We start from the raw sequence: 18,402 nt of genomic DNA, 5'->3' as shown, positions 1-18,402 counted from the left end.
GCCAATCTATAAAAAGGGGTTTAAGGACAACCTTGGGAATTACAGATCAGTCAGCTTAACTTTTCTACTGGGAAAGATAATAGAGCAAATAATTAAGGAATCCATTTACAAACATCTAGAACTGTGGTCCCCAACACGGTGCCCGCGGGCGCCATGGTGCCCGCGGGGGCATTTCAATGCGCCCGCCAGGTGCTCGGGGCTGGCCTGGCCCCGGGCACATGGCGCATGAGCGCTTGCGGGGAGAGCGCGCTTGGCGGGGGGAGCGCCAGGTGCCCGGCACTCGGCGGGAGGCGGCGGGGGGGAGCGCCGGCCCCGGGCGCACGGCACTCGGCGGGAGGCGGCGGGGGGGAGTGCCGGCTCCGGGCGCGCGGCACTCGGCAGGAGGGGGGGAGCACTGGCTCCGGGCGCTCGGCACTCGGCGAGGGGGAGGGGGAGCGCCGGCTCCAGGCGCTCGGCACTCGGCGGGGGCGCCGGCTCCGGGCGAGCGGCCCTTGGAGGGGGCCCTGCCCCCGGACGCGCAGCTATGGGGGGGCCCCGCCCCCGGGCGCGCGGATGGGGGGTGCCCCCGGGCCCCGCCCCCTGGCGCCCGGCGGGCAAACGGCCACGCCCCCTGGCGCCCGACAACCTAAAAAGGTTGGGGACCACTGATCTAGAAGATAATAAGGTGATAAGTAACAAGAAGGATTTATCAGGAATGAATGTTGTCAAACCAATCTGATAGCTTTCTTTAACAGGGTAACATGTCTTGTGCGTAAGGGGGAAGTGGTAGATGTGATGTATCTTGACTTCAGTAAAGCTTTCAGAACTCTCTCTCTTATACCTTCTTATAAACAAACTAGTTAAATAAAACCTAGATAAGGTACTTAAGATGGGTCCCACAGCAATTAGTTCTGAATCCAGTTCTGATCAATTATTTAGGTAATGGCAGAGAGTACACTTATAAAATTTGCAAACAATACTAAATTAGAAGGGGCTGCAAGTGCTTTGGAGGATAGGATTACAATTCAAAATGGTTTGGACAAACTAGAAAAGTTTGTCTGAAGTAAATAGGATGAAATTCAATAAGCACAAGTACAAAGTCTTCTGCTTGGAAAGGAACAGTAAGTTCCAGACGTACAAAATGGGAAATACTGCCTGAGAAGGAGTACAACAGAAAGGGATTTGGTGGTCATGGTAGACCATAAGCTAAATATGAGTCAGCAGGGTGACACTGTTGCAGAAATAGCAAACACCGTTCTAGGATGTAGAATAGTGATAGAAATGTAGCCGTGTTAGTCTGGTGTAGCTGAAACAAAATACAGGACTATGTAGCACTTTAAAGACTAACAAGGATGTGTTAGCAGGAATGTCATAAGCAAGACCCGAGAAGTTGTTCTTCTGCTCTACTCTTCACTAGTTAGGTCCAGTTCTAGGAGCCACACTTCAGGAAAGATGTGGACAAATTGGAGAAAATCCAAAAGAACTTGAACAAAAATTATTAAAGGTTTAGAAAACATAACCTATGAGGGAAGAATGAAAAAAAATGCGTTTTTTAAGTCTAGAAAAGGGAAGACTGAGGGGAGGCATAACTGTTTTCAAGTACATAAAAGATTGTTAGAAGGAGAAGAGAGAGAAATTGTTCTCTTTCACCTCTGAGGATAGAATAAGAAGAAATGGTCTTAAACTGCAGCAATAGCAGTTTAGATTAGACATTAGGGGGAAAACTTCCTCTCAGAGTAGTTAAGCACTGGAAGAAATTGCGTAGGCAGGTTGTGGAGTCTCTATTAGAGATTTTCAGGTTAGACAAACACCTATCAGGGATGGTCTAGAATCCTTAGTTCTGCCATAAGTGCCAGGGACTGGAGTAGATGGCCTTGTGAGGTCCCTTCCAGTCCTATGATTTATATTCTATGATTCTAGTAGGAACTGGCATGCCTTTTTTGTGGGAGGTCATGACATATGCTGCATTTGCTAGCCTTAAAATATGTTCCAATTTATGATGTACATAAGGAAATCACACAACCCTGCCTATAAACTTATGAAGCACTGATGCTAAAGCATCTCAAGACCAATTTGGTTTTGTCTATTGATACCTGGTTTCAAGGTGCTCAAACTCTCCTAGAGTTTTGTTTCCATAGAAGCAGAATAGAGTCTTGGTGATACAAACATGGTAATTTCTCAACTTTAATTTCACATGGTATTATTCATTGAGGCTGCAATGGTGCTGGGGCAATTTCATGCTACAACTTGAGAGTTTGATTATTGTCCTTTCTGGACTGTAAAAGACACCAGAAACTACTGGCCCACTTATAAGCGTTAATATAAGTTTTTCTAGAAGGAAGAGGAGAGGAGGAGGAGGGCACTTTTCCTTCAGTTTTAATTAACTGTTGATGCTCAATCTGTATAACTACTGATAAGCATCCCATCTCCCATTTTCAGTTAGTCACTAAAAAGATTATGTTGGGGGCAACTCCTGGCAGTAACTTTATTCTTAAGACTTTTTGTGAATCTGCTCACAGGTCTACACGTGGCATATAAACTGCATTGCTTGCATTTGTGTATTATCTATGCGTGCCTTAATTATGATTTCGTGCTAGCGATGGACAAAAGCAAAATATTTTTGCTGATGTCTTTTGATCTGTTGGCAGGCTTTCATGCTGTTCTGAATGTAATTTTATTTTTTTCTATTTGTGGACAATCTCAGGACCCTGCTGTGATGCTTTCTGGGGCAACCCAGACTTGTGAAGTACCTCACTGCTGCTTCCCCTTAGCGTGAGGGAGCCTTAGAATCATAGAATCATAGAATAATAGGACTGGAAGGGACCTCAAGAGGTCATCGAGTCCAGCCCCCCACCCTCAAGGCAGGACCAAGCTCCGTCTACACCATCCCTGACAGATGTCTATCTAACCTGTTCTTAAATATCTCCAGAGAGGGAGATTCCACCACCTCCCTTGGCAATTTATTCCAATATTTGACCACCCTGACAGTTAGGAATTTTTTCCTAATGTCCAATCTAAACCTCCCCTGCTGCACTTTAAGCCCATTACTCCTTGTCCTGTCCTCAGAAACCAAGAGGAACAAATTTTCTCCTTCCTCCTTGTGACACCCTTTTAGATATTTGAAAACCACTATCATGTCCCCTCTTAATCTTCTTTTTTCCAAACTAAACAAGCCCAGTTCATGAAGCCTGGCTTCATAGGTCATGTTCTCTAAACCTTTAATCATTCTTGTCGCTCTTCTCTGTACCCTTTCCAATTTCTCCACATCTTTCTTGAAATGTGGCGCCCAGAACTGGACACAGTACTCCAGCTGAGGCCTAACTAGTGCAGAGTAGAGCGGCAGAATGACTTCACAAGTTTTGCTTACAACACACCTGTTGATACAACCTAGAATCATATTTGCTTTTTTTGCAACAGCATCACACTGTTGACTCATATTCAACTTGTGGTCCACTATGACCCCTAGATCCCTTTCCGCCATGCTCCTTCCTAGACAGTCGCTTCCCATCTTGTATGTATGGAACTGATTGTTCCTTCCTATGTGGAGCACTTTGCATTTCTCTTTATTAAACCTCATCCTGTTTACCTCTGACCATTTCTCTAACTTGCTAAGGTCATTTTGAATTATGTCCCTATCCTCCAAAGAAGTTGCAACCCCACCCAGTTTGGTATCATCTGCAAACTTAATAAGCGTACTCTCTATCCCAATATCTACATCATTGATGAAGATATTGAACAGTACGGGTCCCAAAACAGACCCTTGAAGAACTCCACTTGTTATCCCTTTCCAGCAGGATTTAGAACCGTTAACAACAACTCTCTGACTACGGTTATCCAGCCAATTAGGGCCACGATAAGGTGGGTGCATATCTAAGTTATATTTGCCTCGTTTATCAATAAGAATATCATGCGAGACCATATCAAATGCCTTACTAAAGTCTAGGTATATGACATCCACCGCTTCTCCCTTATCCACAAGGCTCGTTATCTTATCAAAGAAAGCAATCAGATTAGTTTGGCATGACTTGTTCTTCACAAACCCATGCTGGCTATTCCCTATCACTTTATTACCTTCCAAGTGTTTGCATATGATTTCCTTAATTACCTGCTCCATTATCTTCCCTGGGACAGACGTTAAACTGACCGGTCTGTAGTTTCCTGGGTTGTTCTTATTCCCCTTTTTATAGATGGGCACAATATTTGCCCTTTTCCAGTCTTCTGGAATCTCCCCTGTCTGCCATGATTTTTCAAAGATCATAGCTAAAGGCTCAGATACCTCCTCTATCAGCTCCTTGAGTATCCTGGGATGCATTTCATCAGGACCTGGTGACTTGCTGACATCTAACTTTCCTAAGTGATTTTTAACTTGTTCTTTGTGTATCCTATCTTCTAAACTTACCCTCTCTCTGCTTGTATTCACTACGTTAGGCACACCTCCAGACTTCTCGGTGAAGACCGAAACAAAGAAGTCATTGAGCATCTCCGCCATTTCCAAGTTCCCTGTTACTGCTTCTCCCTCCTCACTAAGGGTACGTCTAGACTACAGGCTTCTGTCGACAGAAGTTTTGTTGACAGATACTGTCGACAAAACTTCTGTCGACAAAGAGCGTCTAGACTACATTGAGTTCTGTTGACAAAGCAAGCTGCTTTGTCGACATGGTAGTGTAGACGCAAAGGACAGTTTACATGCAATAACACCTTCTGTCGACAGAAACTCTGTCGACAGAAGGCGTTATGCCTCGTAAAATGAGGTTTACCAGCGTCAACAAAACTGCTGAGTTCTGTCGACGTTATGTCGACAGAACTCAGCGGTAGTGTGGACGCAGGTATAGTTTTGCCGACAAAAGTCCACTTTTGTCGACAAAACCCTGTAGTCTAGACACACCCTAAGCAGTGGGCCTACCCTGTCCTTGGTCTTCCTCTTGCTTTTAATGTATTTATAAAAGGTCTTCTTGTTTCCCTTTATGCCTGTAGCTAGTTTGATCTCATTTTGTGCCTTTGCCTTTCTAATCTTGCCCCTGCATTCCCGTGTTGCTTGCCTATATTCATCCTTTGTTAGTTGTCCTAGTTTCCATTTTTTATATGACTCCTTTTTTATTTTGAGATCATGCAAGATCTCCTTGTTAAGCCAAGCTGGTCTTTTGCCATATTTTCTATCTTTCCTACACAGCGGAATTGTTTGCTTTTGGGCCCTTGTCTGTCCCTGCCTCATTCCACCGGCCACAGACAGCACAAGCACTCACCTCTAGGCCTCACAGTGTCAGTGTCGCAGTGAGAGGTGCACTCCAACACATGTGCCCTCTGATCTTCTCACTGTAGTGTCTAGTCCCTGTTTCACTGGACATTCTCAGCATTCACTAATCTGCTGTTTTCACAGATTCAGTTTCCTACCTGTTTACCACCTCAGGTCACCACTCTCCTTAACTTACAACTCTTAGATTTTTTTATGGTTAAATAAAGTGTATTTAACAAATAATAGAGATTCAAATAGTAGCAAATAGAAATATTGGAAACAAATGGTGATATGTAAAATAAAACAATACACATTTTAGAGCCTTGTCTTAATTAACCAGATCCTCTCCTGTCAAATAGGGTAGGGTATTGCTCATCAAAATACTTGCAATGGTTTACAGCTACTCTAGCTGTGACTCTTCTGTCATGAGACAAATACACTGTCAGTTTGCTTTCTAGGTGAAATAGCCAGTGTATCTCTTTGCACTCCAAGATTCTTCACAAACTGGAAACCGCCTGCTGTAAATATCACAGTCACTTAGTTGGCACATGGTTCAGTATGGAAATAGGCATGCACGGTGAGGTATGTAATACATTAATGACCAGGGATGAAGATAGGTGTTTGTTACCTCCTGCTTAAAAGGAACAGCTCTGAGGTATGACACCATCTGTTGACTTTCCTTAACACTAAGACCTTTAGAACCATAATTTTCAGTATAGATACATAACTTCTTAAATATCCATACAAACATTTCATACTGATTATGATGACTAGTTGGCAACAAGCTCTCAGTACAGACTTAACAAACAAACTCACCCTAAAACTTTTCCTTTTCCAACCACTTAATGGAGATTCCCTATCTCCTAGAACTGGAAGGGACCTTGAAAGGTCATTGAGTCCAGTCCCCTGCCTTCACAGCAGGACCAACTACCATCCCTGACAAAATTTTGCCCCAAATCCCTAAATGGCCTCCGCAAGGATTGAACTCACAAGCCTGGGTTTAGCAGGCCAATGCTCAAACTACTGAGCAACTCCTCCCCCCAGAAAAAAAATCCTTCAAGCTAGGGCAGTTCTTCAATCTATGGTATTTGGGTCCCTTTCTTGGAAGTACCCTAGCCAAAGACAAAGATCTCCTGTTGTTTTAAAGATTCCCACTTTTGCATGGGAAGTTACCTGGCCAGCCCCTACCAGTTAGGGAGGTCATGTGACTTCCTAAGACCAACTGCTGCTAAGACTTAAGGACAAAAAGCTCTTTGCCTAATGTCTAGGCAATAATATGTAATCTCAGCATTGGAAAAACCCTTGATGGCTTTCCTTTGCACATTTAAAACCATAAAGCATTCTATGTCTACTTTTACACATAAGAATGACACCTACACCAAAATAAGATAAACCGATCCAGCAGATTATGACATGAAGATTGATAGGTTACATGAGACAATTTGTCCAAAGCACCTTTGTGTTAGGCATATCTGTGTCCTCAAGTCCATTTTCTAAAGATGACCTACCCCAACTTGTTCAATAACACTCTGCAGTTTTGGGGGAGACACCACAGCTCTGGCTACCAAAGAGCTATGAAAAGTCTGGAGTTGTGGGGGGCAATTACTCCCAGTGTTCCATAACAAATGATGCACATGAAAAGAATCCCATACACTTTCACCTCTCTTGTTCAAGTCCTACATGAGGCTGTTAGTTTGGTTAGTGTGGCGTTAAGTGCTGCTGAATATTTAATATGATGAGGACATACCGTGCCTCATGTCCTTCACATCTGACTCATCTAGAACAACTGAATGAAATCCACAGTGTCAGCATGAGTATGGGATTGGATAAAAGCTAGAGAACTGGTTTAATTCAGGCAAGATAGTAATAATGTTGTTGCTGACACTTCTTTGTTGAATGGAAGCATATTTTGGGCTTAATAGGCCAGTTTCCTTTTGAAGCAGAAATAAGTGACATAAGCTATTTAAACTATTTATTTCATCTATTAACAGTACAAAGTTCTGTTTCTATGAATAGAGATAGTAACAATGTTCAAATACAGTTCTGTTTTGCAGAAATCCCTGGTAAAGTACTGCTCACCTGTTCCTTAAAAGAGTTACTTGAGCCTCTTTCCATCTCCAGGGCTATGTCTACACTCGCAGTTTCTTGCGCGAGTTATACGCAAATGAGGCTAAGTGTGGAATATTGCCGAGCCTCATTTGCATACCTAATGAGCCACCGTTTTTTTCAGAAGAGGCTCTTGCGCAAGAAGGCGTATCTACACTGCCCCTTCTTGTGCAATAAAAACCCTCTTGCGCAATGCCGTTCTTCCTAAAAAGTAATAGGCATAACAGCATTGCACAAGAGGGTTTTTCTTGCGCAAGAAGGGGCAATGTAGACGCTCCTTCTTGCGCAAGAGCCTCTTCTGAAAGAAATGGTGGCTCGTTAGGTATGCAAATGAGGCTTGGCGATATTCCACGCTTAGCCTCATTTGCATATTACTCGTGCAAGAAGCCGTGAGTGTAGACATAGCCCAAGAGTTTCACAAAACTAAGACACAGCCACCTTCACATTAACTGAAGAATACTAATGTAGTAATAACCATTATAAATCTCAGTGCTTTTCATTCACTCACTCAGAGCTAGATTTTTAAGATATTTAGGAATCTGAAGATGCAAATAGGCACCTAATAAGATTTTTTAAAATGTTAAGGCACCTAAGTTCCATGGGTCAAACATACAAAACAGTTATTGTTTGCAATGAGAGAAAAATTAGGACAGTATTGGGCACTTTTTTTCAGAATAATAAGGGGAGAGAAGGCATAGTCAATTTGGAAAAAAGCTCTCAAGCTAGTTCTTTTTTCAATTATTATGTTATATAGTGCTACCAGTTCTTCCAGTTGTATCATGAGTTGCATGATATTTTTTCTTAAATCTCCAACTTATGGAAACCTCTCATGATGGGAAAATCTGTTTTCATTTAATCACAACTTTCATATTTAAAAAAAAAATGTGTAGCCTTCTTGGATGAAGAAAAAAACTTAAAAATATGATCGCAGATCACCCAAAAGGTTCACAAAAGCAAATTGTAAAAACTCAAAATAATTTCTGTTTATTAAGAATATGATTTTATGGCAGGAGTCTCATGATTTGGGGTAATTTGATTTTATGCAAGAGTGGTGTATCGTGTGTGTGTGTGTGTGTGTGTGTGTGTGTGTGTGTGTGTGTGTGTATATAGTAGCCCAGTGTCTGTAACGCTGATGTACACAGCCACGCCCCCTGGCTGTGTACATCAGCGCCCCGCCCCTCTTCCCGTCCCTCCGTGGCGGTTCGGCCAGCCCCTCGGCCCCCCGGACATCCTCCCCCACCAGCGCTGCTTTCCTCCCCCCTTCCACCGGCTCCCCCCATCCTTCCCTGCAGCCCCACAGCCCCTAATCCCCCCCCCAGCTCTGCTTTCCAGCTCCACTCCCTTCCTCTCCCTGCATGGCGCACTGCGCTGCTCCCAGCTGAGCGGTGCTCCCGCCGGGCCCTGGTGGGGGAGCAAACAGCCCTTTGGGGTCCGTGCTCCCCAAACAGCCACTTGCTGCCCAGGGCCCAGCTGAGCACCGCTCCCACCGGGCCCTCCTGAGGGCCGCTCCCATCGGGCCCACCAAAGGGCCGCTTGCCACCGCTTGCTGCTCAGCTGGGAGCGGCTCAGCAGGACACGGAGGGAGGGGAAGGGGCTGGGGCTGGCCAGAAGTGGGGTGGAAAGCAGAGCTGGGGGGGGGGGACTGGAGGCTGTGGGGCTGGAGGGGGCCAGTGGAAGGGGGAAGGGAAGCAACGCTGGTGGGTTGGGGTGTCTGGGGGGCCATGGGGCTGGCCGAACCGCCACGGAGGGAGGGGAAGGGGGGCGGGGCGCCACACAGGGAGGGGAAGGGGGCAGGGCTGGCCAGAAGGGGGGTGGCAAGCAGAGCTGGGAGGGGATTGGGGGCTGTAGGGGATTATGGGGGGGCCCAGAGGAAGGGGGGAGGGAAGCAACGCTGGCAGGAGGGGTTCCGGGGGGCCATGGGGCTGGTCGGCAGGAAGAGGGGGTGGGAAGCAGAGCTGGAGGGGATCGGGGGCTGTGGGGCTGGACGGGAGGAGGGGGGCAGGAAGCAGACCTGGCAGCGGGGGCAGTGCAGCCACTGGCCTCAGCCAGACCCCAAAGGGCCACTTGCTGCCACTTGCTCCCCTACTGGGGCCCAGCTGAGCGCCACTCAGGTGGGCCCAGTGGCACAGGAGGGCGGGGCGGTGATGTACACAGCCGGGGGAGGGGCTGTGTACATCACCACCACCCCCCTTCCTTCTTCCACTGTCGCACTGAGTTCTGCACCCCTCAGCCGGGTTGCTGGGGGAGCCAGCAGCAGAAGGGGCTGTTTGGGCTCCCCCAGGATGGGAGGGGAAGGGAGGGCAGTGATGTACACGGCCCTGGCCCCAGCTGCGTACGTCACTGTCCCACCCCTCTCCCTCGCAGCAGCCCGGCTGAGCAGGCAGCACTCAACCAAGCACCAAAGCGGGGGGGAAGGAGAAGGGGAAGGGGAGTGGGGAGAGATGGAGGGGAGAGAGAGGCAGGAGGAGGAGGAGGAGAAGAGAAAGAGTGAGAGAGAGGTAGGAGGAGGAGAAGAGAAAGAAAGAGACAGAGAGAGAGGCAGGAGGCGGAGGAGAGCTGAGAGAGAAGAGGGGTGGCAGTAGGAAAGAGAGAGAGAGAGAGAGAGAGCACTCAGGAGAGAAGACCTGAAAATCCCGTCTTATGATGGGCTAATTGGCTAGTTGTTAATAATAGTAAATTTAAATCATTCCAGTCATATCATCTGTATTTTTTGCATTTCTTTGATTTTTCCTTTATACATAAAAATAAAAAGACATTGATCTTTTATGCACTGAAAGCATTCAAATTTTAATTAGCTAGGTAAAATACCTGTAACAATTAAGCAATTATTCCAATAAACAATATATAAAGTTCCTATATTCATTGTGATTGCAGTCTCACTATAAGCAAATCCAAAATAACATTTCTGAAATCAATGTTTCCTTTACTTAAATAGCTGATATTAAACTCACTGCATAAGACCTCTTTCATTGTAGAATGCTTTTTCTGTGCTTTCACAAATATGTAAAATTACAATGAACTTTTTCTAAAATAGTTAAATTATTAACATGAACCAATTGAAAAAATATATTACATTTGGCTAATGTTCAGCTTCTCCCATTTTAAGGCCATTATTGAAATAATTCATTTGAAGGAATTTGAAGATAAATGTCAAGTGGTGTTTTATTTTGTTTTAGATTATTGTGTCATGCAATGAAAGACCACATAGTGCGTGTTGCAAATGAGGCAGAGTTTATTTTGAACCGCCAGAGAGCTGAAGATGTACACAAGCATGCCGAATTTGAGGTAAGCTCAAGACTTGATGAATTCCTGCTTTTTCTGTTTTCACTCAGCATCGCCTAGACTGTAACCTCATAAAGTAAAGATTTTTTTTCCAGGAGAGGGAGAAATGTACATTGTAGGCATTTGAAAGCCAGTTTTTTAAAAGCTTTAAATGTAAAACACAAGGAACTAGTTTATCTTCTCATCACTGTTGCCTGATCTTCAATTACTTATGAATTTTCAGTTACGGCCTTTAAGACTGCAGATCCTTTCTCCCAGAGTCAGGGCCACTGTTTAATTATTCTGTGGCTGGGAACCCTGATGTGCATAGTTGCAACATTCACCATATAGGTAGTCTTGTATATTTACAAATATAGTTTATTATTACATTTAGCACAGGCACAAAAAGCCCAGTTTCATAAGATAAGGAATGTACCTCTATGTTTCCATACTGTATACTCACACCATTCCTTCTAGAACAACCTGAAATGTTAGCCATCATCTTCTTTGTGACTTTTGCCTTTCACGTTGTCACCAGTGGCCATCATTCTGGCAACTCCCAAGAACTACATCATCTCCTCCTACCGCTTCGAGGCTGGGATGTCACTTATATGTTTTAGGCTAATGTTGTTATGTTTGCTACATATTCAGTAGGGGATATTTCCTTTTCTCCTTATTTGTATTCCCTCACCTTACTAACGGTGACGTTTCTCTTTCCTATAGATCAGTACATCACTGATCTCAATTTATCATACACATCAGTTAATTACCATGGGCCTTTTATGGTTGTCTATCACATTTGTTCTTTCTGTCCTACCAGGTTATTCAGTCTGGTCTTAACCAGTTATTTTAAGTTTTACTAAGTAATGATGTATCTCCTAAGTTTTAGGGTATTCTTGGAAACCCCTAAGCCATTGAAGGTTGCTTTGTCTAAGTGAAAGGTTCCAAATATATGCATACTGACTTTGCTATGTGGGTGACAGGTCCCAGGCATGTACATGCTACTTTTGCCTTAGCTCAACATATAGATATGACCTGTAAGTCTGTTATGTTTTAAACCTAATATAACTTTATGATAATAAACATATAATCAAAACTATAAGGAAATCAGACATCTATAAATCTATATGCAAGCAAGTAGGTTAGTCCTATAGGCTACATCCCATCCCTTAAATGTATGAAAATATTTACAGCTTGACGAGACCCCTCAATCAGAATGCCTACTAACTTGATATGGAAGATTTTTAATGTTAATGGAGAACATTTCTGATTTTTATTGCTAATAGCAACCCAAATAACATTTAATAGTGTAATTATTTTTCCTGCATTTCATCAACAGAATGTGAGTTTTGTATATAATCAATAGAACTATAGGCTAGCACACTGGAAGCGCTTTATGGAAAATAATAAATATTAGCATTCTGTAAATAGTATAGTATTTTCAATATCAATGGTTTCCAGTACTTTTGCATCTTATTTGATAGGTATATATACTAGAAGACATTACTTTATTTTATTACTTGCTAAGCTAATAAGAATCATTAACTACCAAATAAAGGATAGTATTTGAAATTTCTATTGTCTTTAAATTTGGGAAGTGAAAAGCAGGAGCTGGATCCTGTAACCCTTACTATTCTGGATAATCTTTGCTAACAGAAGTAGTATGTAGTTAAACATTTATTTCTTCAAGAAGATTATAGCATATAACTCCACCTATTGTGTTTGAAAATAATTTGTAGCAAAATGCAAATACTAAAGGCTATTTTAAGAACATATTTAAATTACTGTTTAACGTAAACTTTTTTCTCCTTTTTGATTACTTGGAATTTCCCATGGTCCTGTTAGATCTTTTGACATATTTGAGAACTTAAGCTTATATATAGTATTTCAATATAAATATTTTATTATTCCTATTTTTGTCTAAGTGTATATGTTTTGTACCTATATGTGTGCATATAAAATAATATGCAAAACATGTTTTAGTGTTTGGGTGGTATGGCATTAGAATTAGATAGGTAGGTTTGGTGGCCTTGAAGATAACAAATAGCTATATGAACATATTAATCAGTCAGAGAATGCCAACAAGTACCTTGTGGCAAGACACAGAAAGAAGTAATCTAGGTTTTGATGAGGTTTTTATCTCATCGAAGCAGCTCTCTAAAACCTACACTTTGATGTACTAGTTCTTGTGCTCCTTGACCTAGCGGAAAAATATAAGACACAGAGATATCTTGTTGTCATTTTGAATACATATAACCTTTACTTCATTTTGTCAGGCCAGACAGCAGACACTTGTCAGATGGGATTGCAACAACTTTATTACCAAACATATACTGGATATTTTGAGCTTAGATAAAATCACATTTACAATTAAGTGTATGTCAGAGTGAAGTTTCATATTGCCTCAAAAATAAATAACATTTGATATTTATCAGGGCATCATACAGTAACCTAAGATGACAATAGAAGATTAAGTTATCTGCTCTTTGAAGAATATGTTGAGGTATAAGATCTGTCAGAACTCTAGACAAAATGAGACAATTCAATTAACTTGCAGCTTCTGTTAGCAAATAAGATTTAGAATATTAACTAAATTCCCTAAAGGAAAAGCCTTAAATCAATCTTATTTTGTTGTAAGAAAACCAAGATATTTCTATTTTTTATTATATTTACTGTCTTGTGAAAAAACTCAAAAATATGTTTGAAATGGAGAAGATAAAATCTGTAAGTAATTATAATTTAAAAAAATCAAATGTAATTATGTATCACATATAAGTTTTAAGTACACCTAAAACAAGATGATGCTTGGAGATGGAAACAGAGTTTTTGCATATTGATATTATAATAAAATTACCTAGCCATCAAACCATTATAGGCATGCACCCTGGTTAAAAGATGTGTGAAAGGGGTTTTTTTGTTTGTTTTTTACCATCTACTGCATTTAAATTATAAAACAGTTTTATTTGATTAAACAATATTTTAATGCATTTATATTGTAGATATTTTGATTATTTTGAATGGGTTAATCATTGTTCGATACAAGAAAAATGAATGTGTATGTTACTGGTCAAGTAATCTCCCTTTACATTTCAAACTTCAGTTGTATCATTACTAATGCAAGAATTTGACTAAAGTTATATAGTTACATGATATGGGCATGCAGATGTGAATGAAAAGGTGTGAAAAGTTAACACTAGTGAATTTTGTCTTATGGTTATGGCTCTTAATGAGAGAGTCCAGTTTTTCCAGAATGATTGCTTAACAGATAACATTCATTTTAGCCTCTGTAATTGTTCAGGAAGAAAAATGAAAATTTAATTTTACTGTCCAATGAGCTGGTGAAATATTAACCTCATTTCTCAGGCAGATCATTGTACTAATTGGTGCTTCCCTGTACATGAAGATAAATTGAAAAAATGAATTAGGAATTACATTATTTTTAAGGGGCTGTCTCAAATAGATGCATTTCAGTGGTAGTTTTCAGTGCTTGAGATGGAATATATAGTTAGAATCTTACAACAAGTACTGCCATTGTAAAAAATAAAAACATTAAGAGTGTGCACACCTAACGTCATGAAATGCAAGAAGAAGTCTTTAGTACAGTATTAGCTTAATTGCAACAGCTGATATAAGAAATATTATATACAAGTTGAACCTCTCTCTGGTTTAGCACCGGTCAGGTTTCAGGGGTTCCAAATTAGAATTTGCTAGGACCATATGAGTGAATATTATCTGGCAGCATTAACAACACTTCTACTGCTTACTGGGCTCATAGAAGACATTTAGAGGTAAATTATTGCTAAACAACAGCACAGAACACTGAGAACCAGGACTGGTGACTATAAACAAACTTTATGGGACCATGAGAAACTTGACCACACTCCTGATAAGTGGACATCCAGCTAACTAAAATCACGCCAGACCACAGTTCTTGGCCATTCCAGAGAATGCTGGATTAGAGAGGTTCACTCTAATTTTGGTATCTTGTTTAGATAATACTAAATCTTGATTGAATTTGTTCTGAAATAGGAAACGATAAATTATTAGGCAGTGCATAAATTAAAAACACCTAACTCAAAATGAAACATTTTATTTGGAAATGATAATTGCACACTCAGACATTAATTAACCAACACAATTTATTCAAAATTATTTGAGATTAATGTGTCTAAGATATGTCTCTAAGAAAACCGCTATTGTTTTTGTATAGATATAGATGTAGACCAGAGATGGGCAAACTTTTTGCTGAAATTCCTTGAGAGATGGATTTTGAGAACAACGTGATCAAATAATTATTTCTAGCTTTGATTTCAATTTCATACAAGTAACATGGAGATTAAGGGTAAAGAATTCAGGTGATAAAGAATAAATATATTTCATTTCAGTGGAGATCACATTAAGATCCAGAATTATAAAGGTGCTGAATTTTTGAACTATCAGGATATTATTTTGTAGATCTCACTGAGACTTAAAAGTCAAGCTAAGTCTGACTGGTATAAGAAATTACAGGGTATAATATATTGTATAAGATATTAATTGGCAAACAATTTATAATAATCTAAAAGAGGTCATATTTTATGTTATAAAAACAAAGAGGAAGAGATAAGTGTATTTTCATGATAATTCTGCATTTTCTCACTTTTGATGGCTTACTTTCTAAACATTAACATAGAATTAATGTTTCTTTTTTTTTCCTGGAGTATGTAAGGGAGATTTCAACACAATCAGTGAAAATTAGTATAAAATTGCACAATGTGTTTTTGTTTAGACTTCGTATTTCTGTGACTGGCAAGTTGTTTTTTTATTTACTTCTAAATGCTGAATTTAGTGAGAAAGATATATGTATAAAGGAGCATTTAGAGAAATGAAAACACTCCTAAGCAAATTGTTGGCACTTCCTACTACTACTATTTTTTTATTTTTATTTTTTAGTCACAATGTGCTCAATATGCTGCTGATAGAAGAGAGGAGGAAAAGATGTGTGACCACCTTATCAGTGCTGCTAAACATAGAGATCATGTTACAGCCAATCAGCTGAAACAAAAGATACTCAATATCCTAACAAACAAGCATGGTGCTTGGGGAGCAGTCTCTCACAGGTAAGCTATAATTAAATGCATACTTATAAACATTTGTTTGAAAATTTAAAATGAAGCAGGCATTTCTGTACATTTGAAAGTTGAATGTGCTAATGGTGAGACTCATTTGAAGAGAACATTTGTCTTCTTTATATCTGGGGTTTCCCCCCTTTCTAGTACATGATTTGTGGATGCAGTAGCCCATTAACACTGTATTTTTATTAAAATTTGTTTCAAATAATTTGTGGGTACTTATGGTTGTTTGTCATGTACAACTATTATATGTATTTCTGTAGGACCTAGAGGCCCAAAACAAGGTCAGGGCCCTTTTAGGCTAGATGTTGTACAAACAGTTAGTGAGAGTCCCAGTACCAAAGAGACTACAGTGATGAAGGATGAAAGGGAAGGCACCGAGAGGCAATTACTTTTTTAAGTTTGCACCGAAGGTGAGTGGTAGAACGAGGAATAGACACCAGCTCACCTGACTCCTAGTGTCTAGTGCCTTATCCACTAGACTATATAAATAACATATAAATTAATAACCTATATAAAACATCAATATATACTTTGGTAAAATAAACTGGTAAACATTTATTTTCAAGTAGGTAATGGAGGAATCAACCGAACCAGTGCAAGTAAGAAATATAAAAACAGATCTTATATTTCTATTTAGACTTAATATGTCTGTGAATTAGGTGCTTCCCATTTACCTAAAAATGCAGATTTTAGTTAGAACAACATACAGCACTTTATTTTTTCTTAAGTTAGGAATAATTTTTGGCTTCTCTACCTTGAGTTTTTCTTTAAAATCCCTGTTTCACAGATGAACTCAGATTTATTTACTTTCGAAGGTGGCAGAATTTCAAATGTGATATAAAGAATAGAAATTCCATCTTCAAGGTTAATATCACAGAGATGTTTTGGTGGCAATTATAAAACGGCATTTAAAAGTTACAGATGTGATTGGACTAAAACTATTCTTAGACTTTCGGTAATCTTTTGACAAGATCCCTCATCAAAGGCTTTTAAACAAAGTAAGATGTAAGAAGAAAAGTCTTCTCATGGCTCAATAACTGGTTAAAAGGCAGGAAGCCAATAGTAGGAATAAATGGTCAGTTTTCATAGTAGAGTGTGATAAATAGCAGTGTCCCCCAACTATCTGTATTGGGACCAGTGCTGTTCAAAATATCCATAAATAATCTGGGAAAAGGAGTAAACACAGAGGTGGCAAAGGTTGCAGATAATACAAAGTGACTCAAGAAAACTAAGTCCAAAGCTGACTGCCAAGAATTACAAAAAGATTTCACAGAACAGTGTGGCTAGGCAACAAAATGATGGATTAAATTCACTGTTCACAAATGCAAAGTAAATCACATGAGGAAAAATGATGCCACTTATACATACAAGATGATGGGTGTTTAAATAGCTGATACCACTCAAGAAAGAGATCTTGAAGTCATCAAGGATAGTTCTCTGAGAATATCTGCTGAATACACAGTGGTGGAACTTACCCCCCCTCCCAAAAAACCCAAACAAACTGTATGTTAGGAACCACTAGACTATGATAACTTTGTTTTTTTAAAACTATCATAATGTTACTATATGAATTCATCATACGTTCACACCTTGTAGTTCTGGGTGCCCCATATAAAAAATGTATATTTAGAATTGGAAACGATACCACGAAAGGCAACAAAAATTATCAGAGGTATGGAACAACTTCGTTTTACAGTGAGATTATTAAAACAACTGCTACTGTTCATCTTGGGGAAAAAATAACTAAGGGGATATGATGGAAGTTGATAAAATCATGAATAGTATGAAGAAAGTAAGTAGAAAAGTGTTATTTACCCGCTCATAAAACAGAAGAACCAGGATTCACACAATGTGATTACTAAGCAGCAGGTTTTAAACAAACAGCAGCAAGTACTTCTTCATACAATATATAGACTACCTGGGATGTTGTGAAGGTGAAAAGTATGATTTGGTTTGAAAAAGAATTAGATACGTTCATGGAGGACAGATCATGAATGGCTGCTGTCTAAGATGGTTGGAGACACAGCACTATGCTGTGAGTCTCTAAACCTCAGATTTCTAGCAGCTTGGACTGGACTTGCCTTGTTCTGTTCATTTCCTCTGTAGTTTCTGGCACTGGCCACTGTAGCCAGAGAGTGGCTGGATGGATCACTGGTCTGATGCAGCATGGCCATTCTTATGTAATATCCCAGGCTGAATCTAAGTCTGTGAGAAATATTTACCTAGAACCATAAATCCTTTCGAAATGTAGTGGGTAGCAATTCCGTTGTGTTGTGAGAACACCAGCTTGAGCTGATATGGTTACAAACCTGAACTGATGATGATTTTGCAGCTGTAGGCCAACATCTCCACAAGCCAAGGCTCAGCTAATTTCTGGGGAGTGATTGGAGATCTGTGATTTCCTCCTGGGCACAATCTGGGGAGGAAGGTGTTAAGTGGCTGCTCCCCTAATCTGTAGCTTTAGGCTTACCAGGTAAGGGCCACTGCCCCTTCCTCAAATCCAGAATAGCCACTGGGGAACCAAAAGGGTTTTGATGTTTCCCAGAGTGACAGGAGATAAGGGGAAATGTTCCAGTTTTAGTACAGTGACTACAGGGGCATATAACTCTACATAGGCCTTTCATAGTAGCAAGGGAATCCACAAATATATACCGTAGAGGCCAGAGGCTAACTGACATGCCAAGTAATTCATAACACACATTTGTTAGG

At 40.5% G+C, this 18,402-nt stretch overlaps 1 protein-coding gene across 16 annotated transcripts in view; it reads left to right on the top strand.

Moving 5' to 3' along the window:
- NBEA (neurobeachin) overlaps positions 1–18,402 on the top strand; it is a 748,862-nt gene that overhangs the window by 358,411 nt on the left and 372,049 nt on the right. For all 16 annotated transcript variants that reach the window (XM_075919178.2, XM_075919174.2, XM_075919172.2 and 13 more), the window contains 2 exons: positions 10,495–10,603; positions 15,512–15,678. In XM_075919178.2, coding sequence (XP_075775293.2) covers positions 10,495–10,603; positions 15,512–15,678 — 276 coding nt within the window. The remainder of the gene's footprint in view (positions 1–10,494; positions 10,604–15,511; positions 15,679–18,402) is intronic.

Source organism: Pelodiscus sinensis, chromosome 1 (assembly GCF_052426305.1).
Source record: "Pelodiscus sinensis isolate ZL-2025 chromosome 1, ASM5242630v1, whole genome shotgun sequence".
NCBI lineage: Eukaryota > Metazoa > Chordata > Testudines > Trionychidae > Pelodiscus > Pelodiscus sinensis.
Note: the sequence above shows the minus strand (reverse complement) of the source record. Positions and strands in the feature narration are given on the sequence as shown.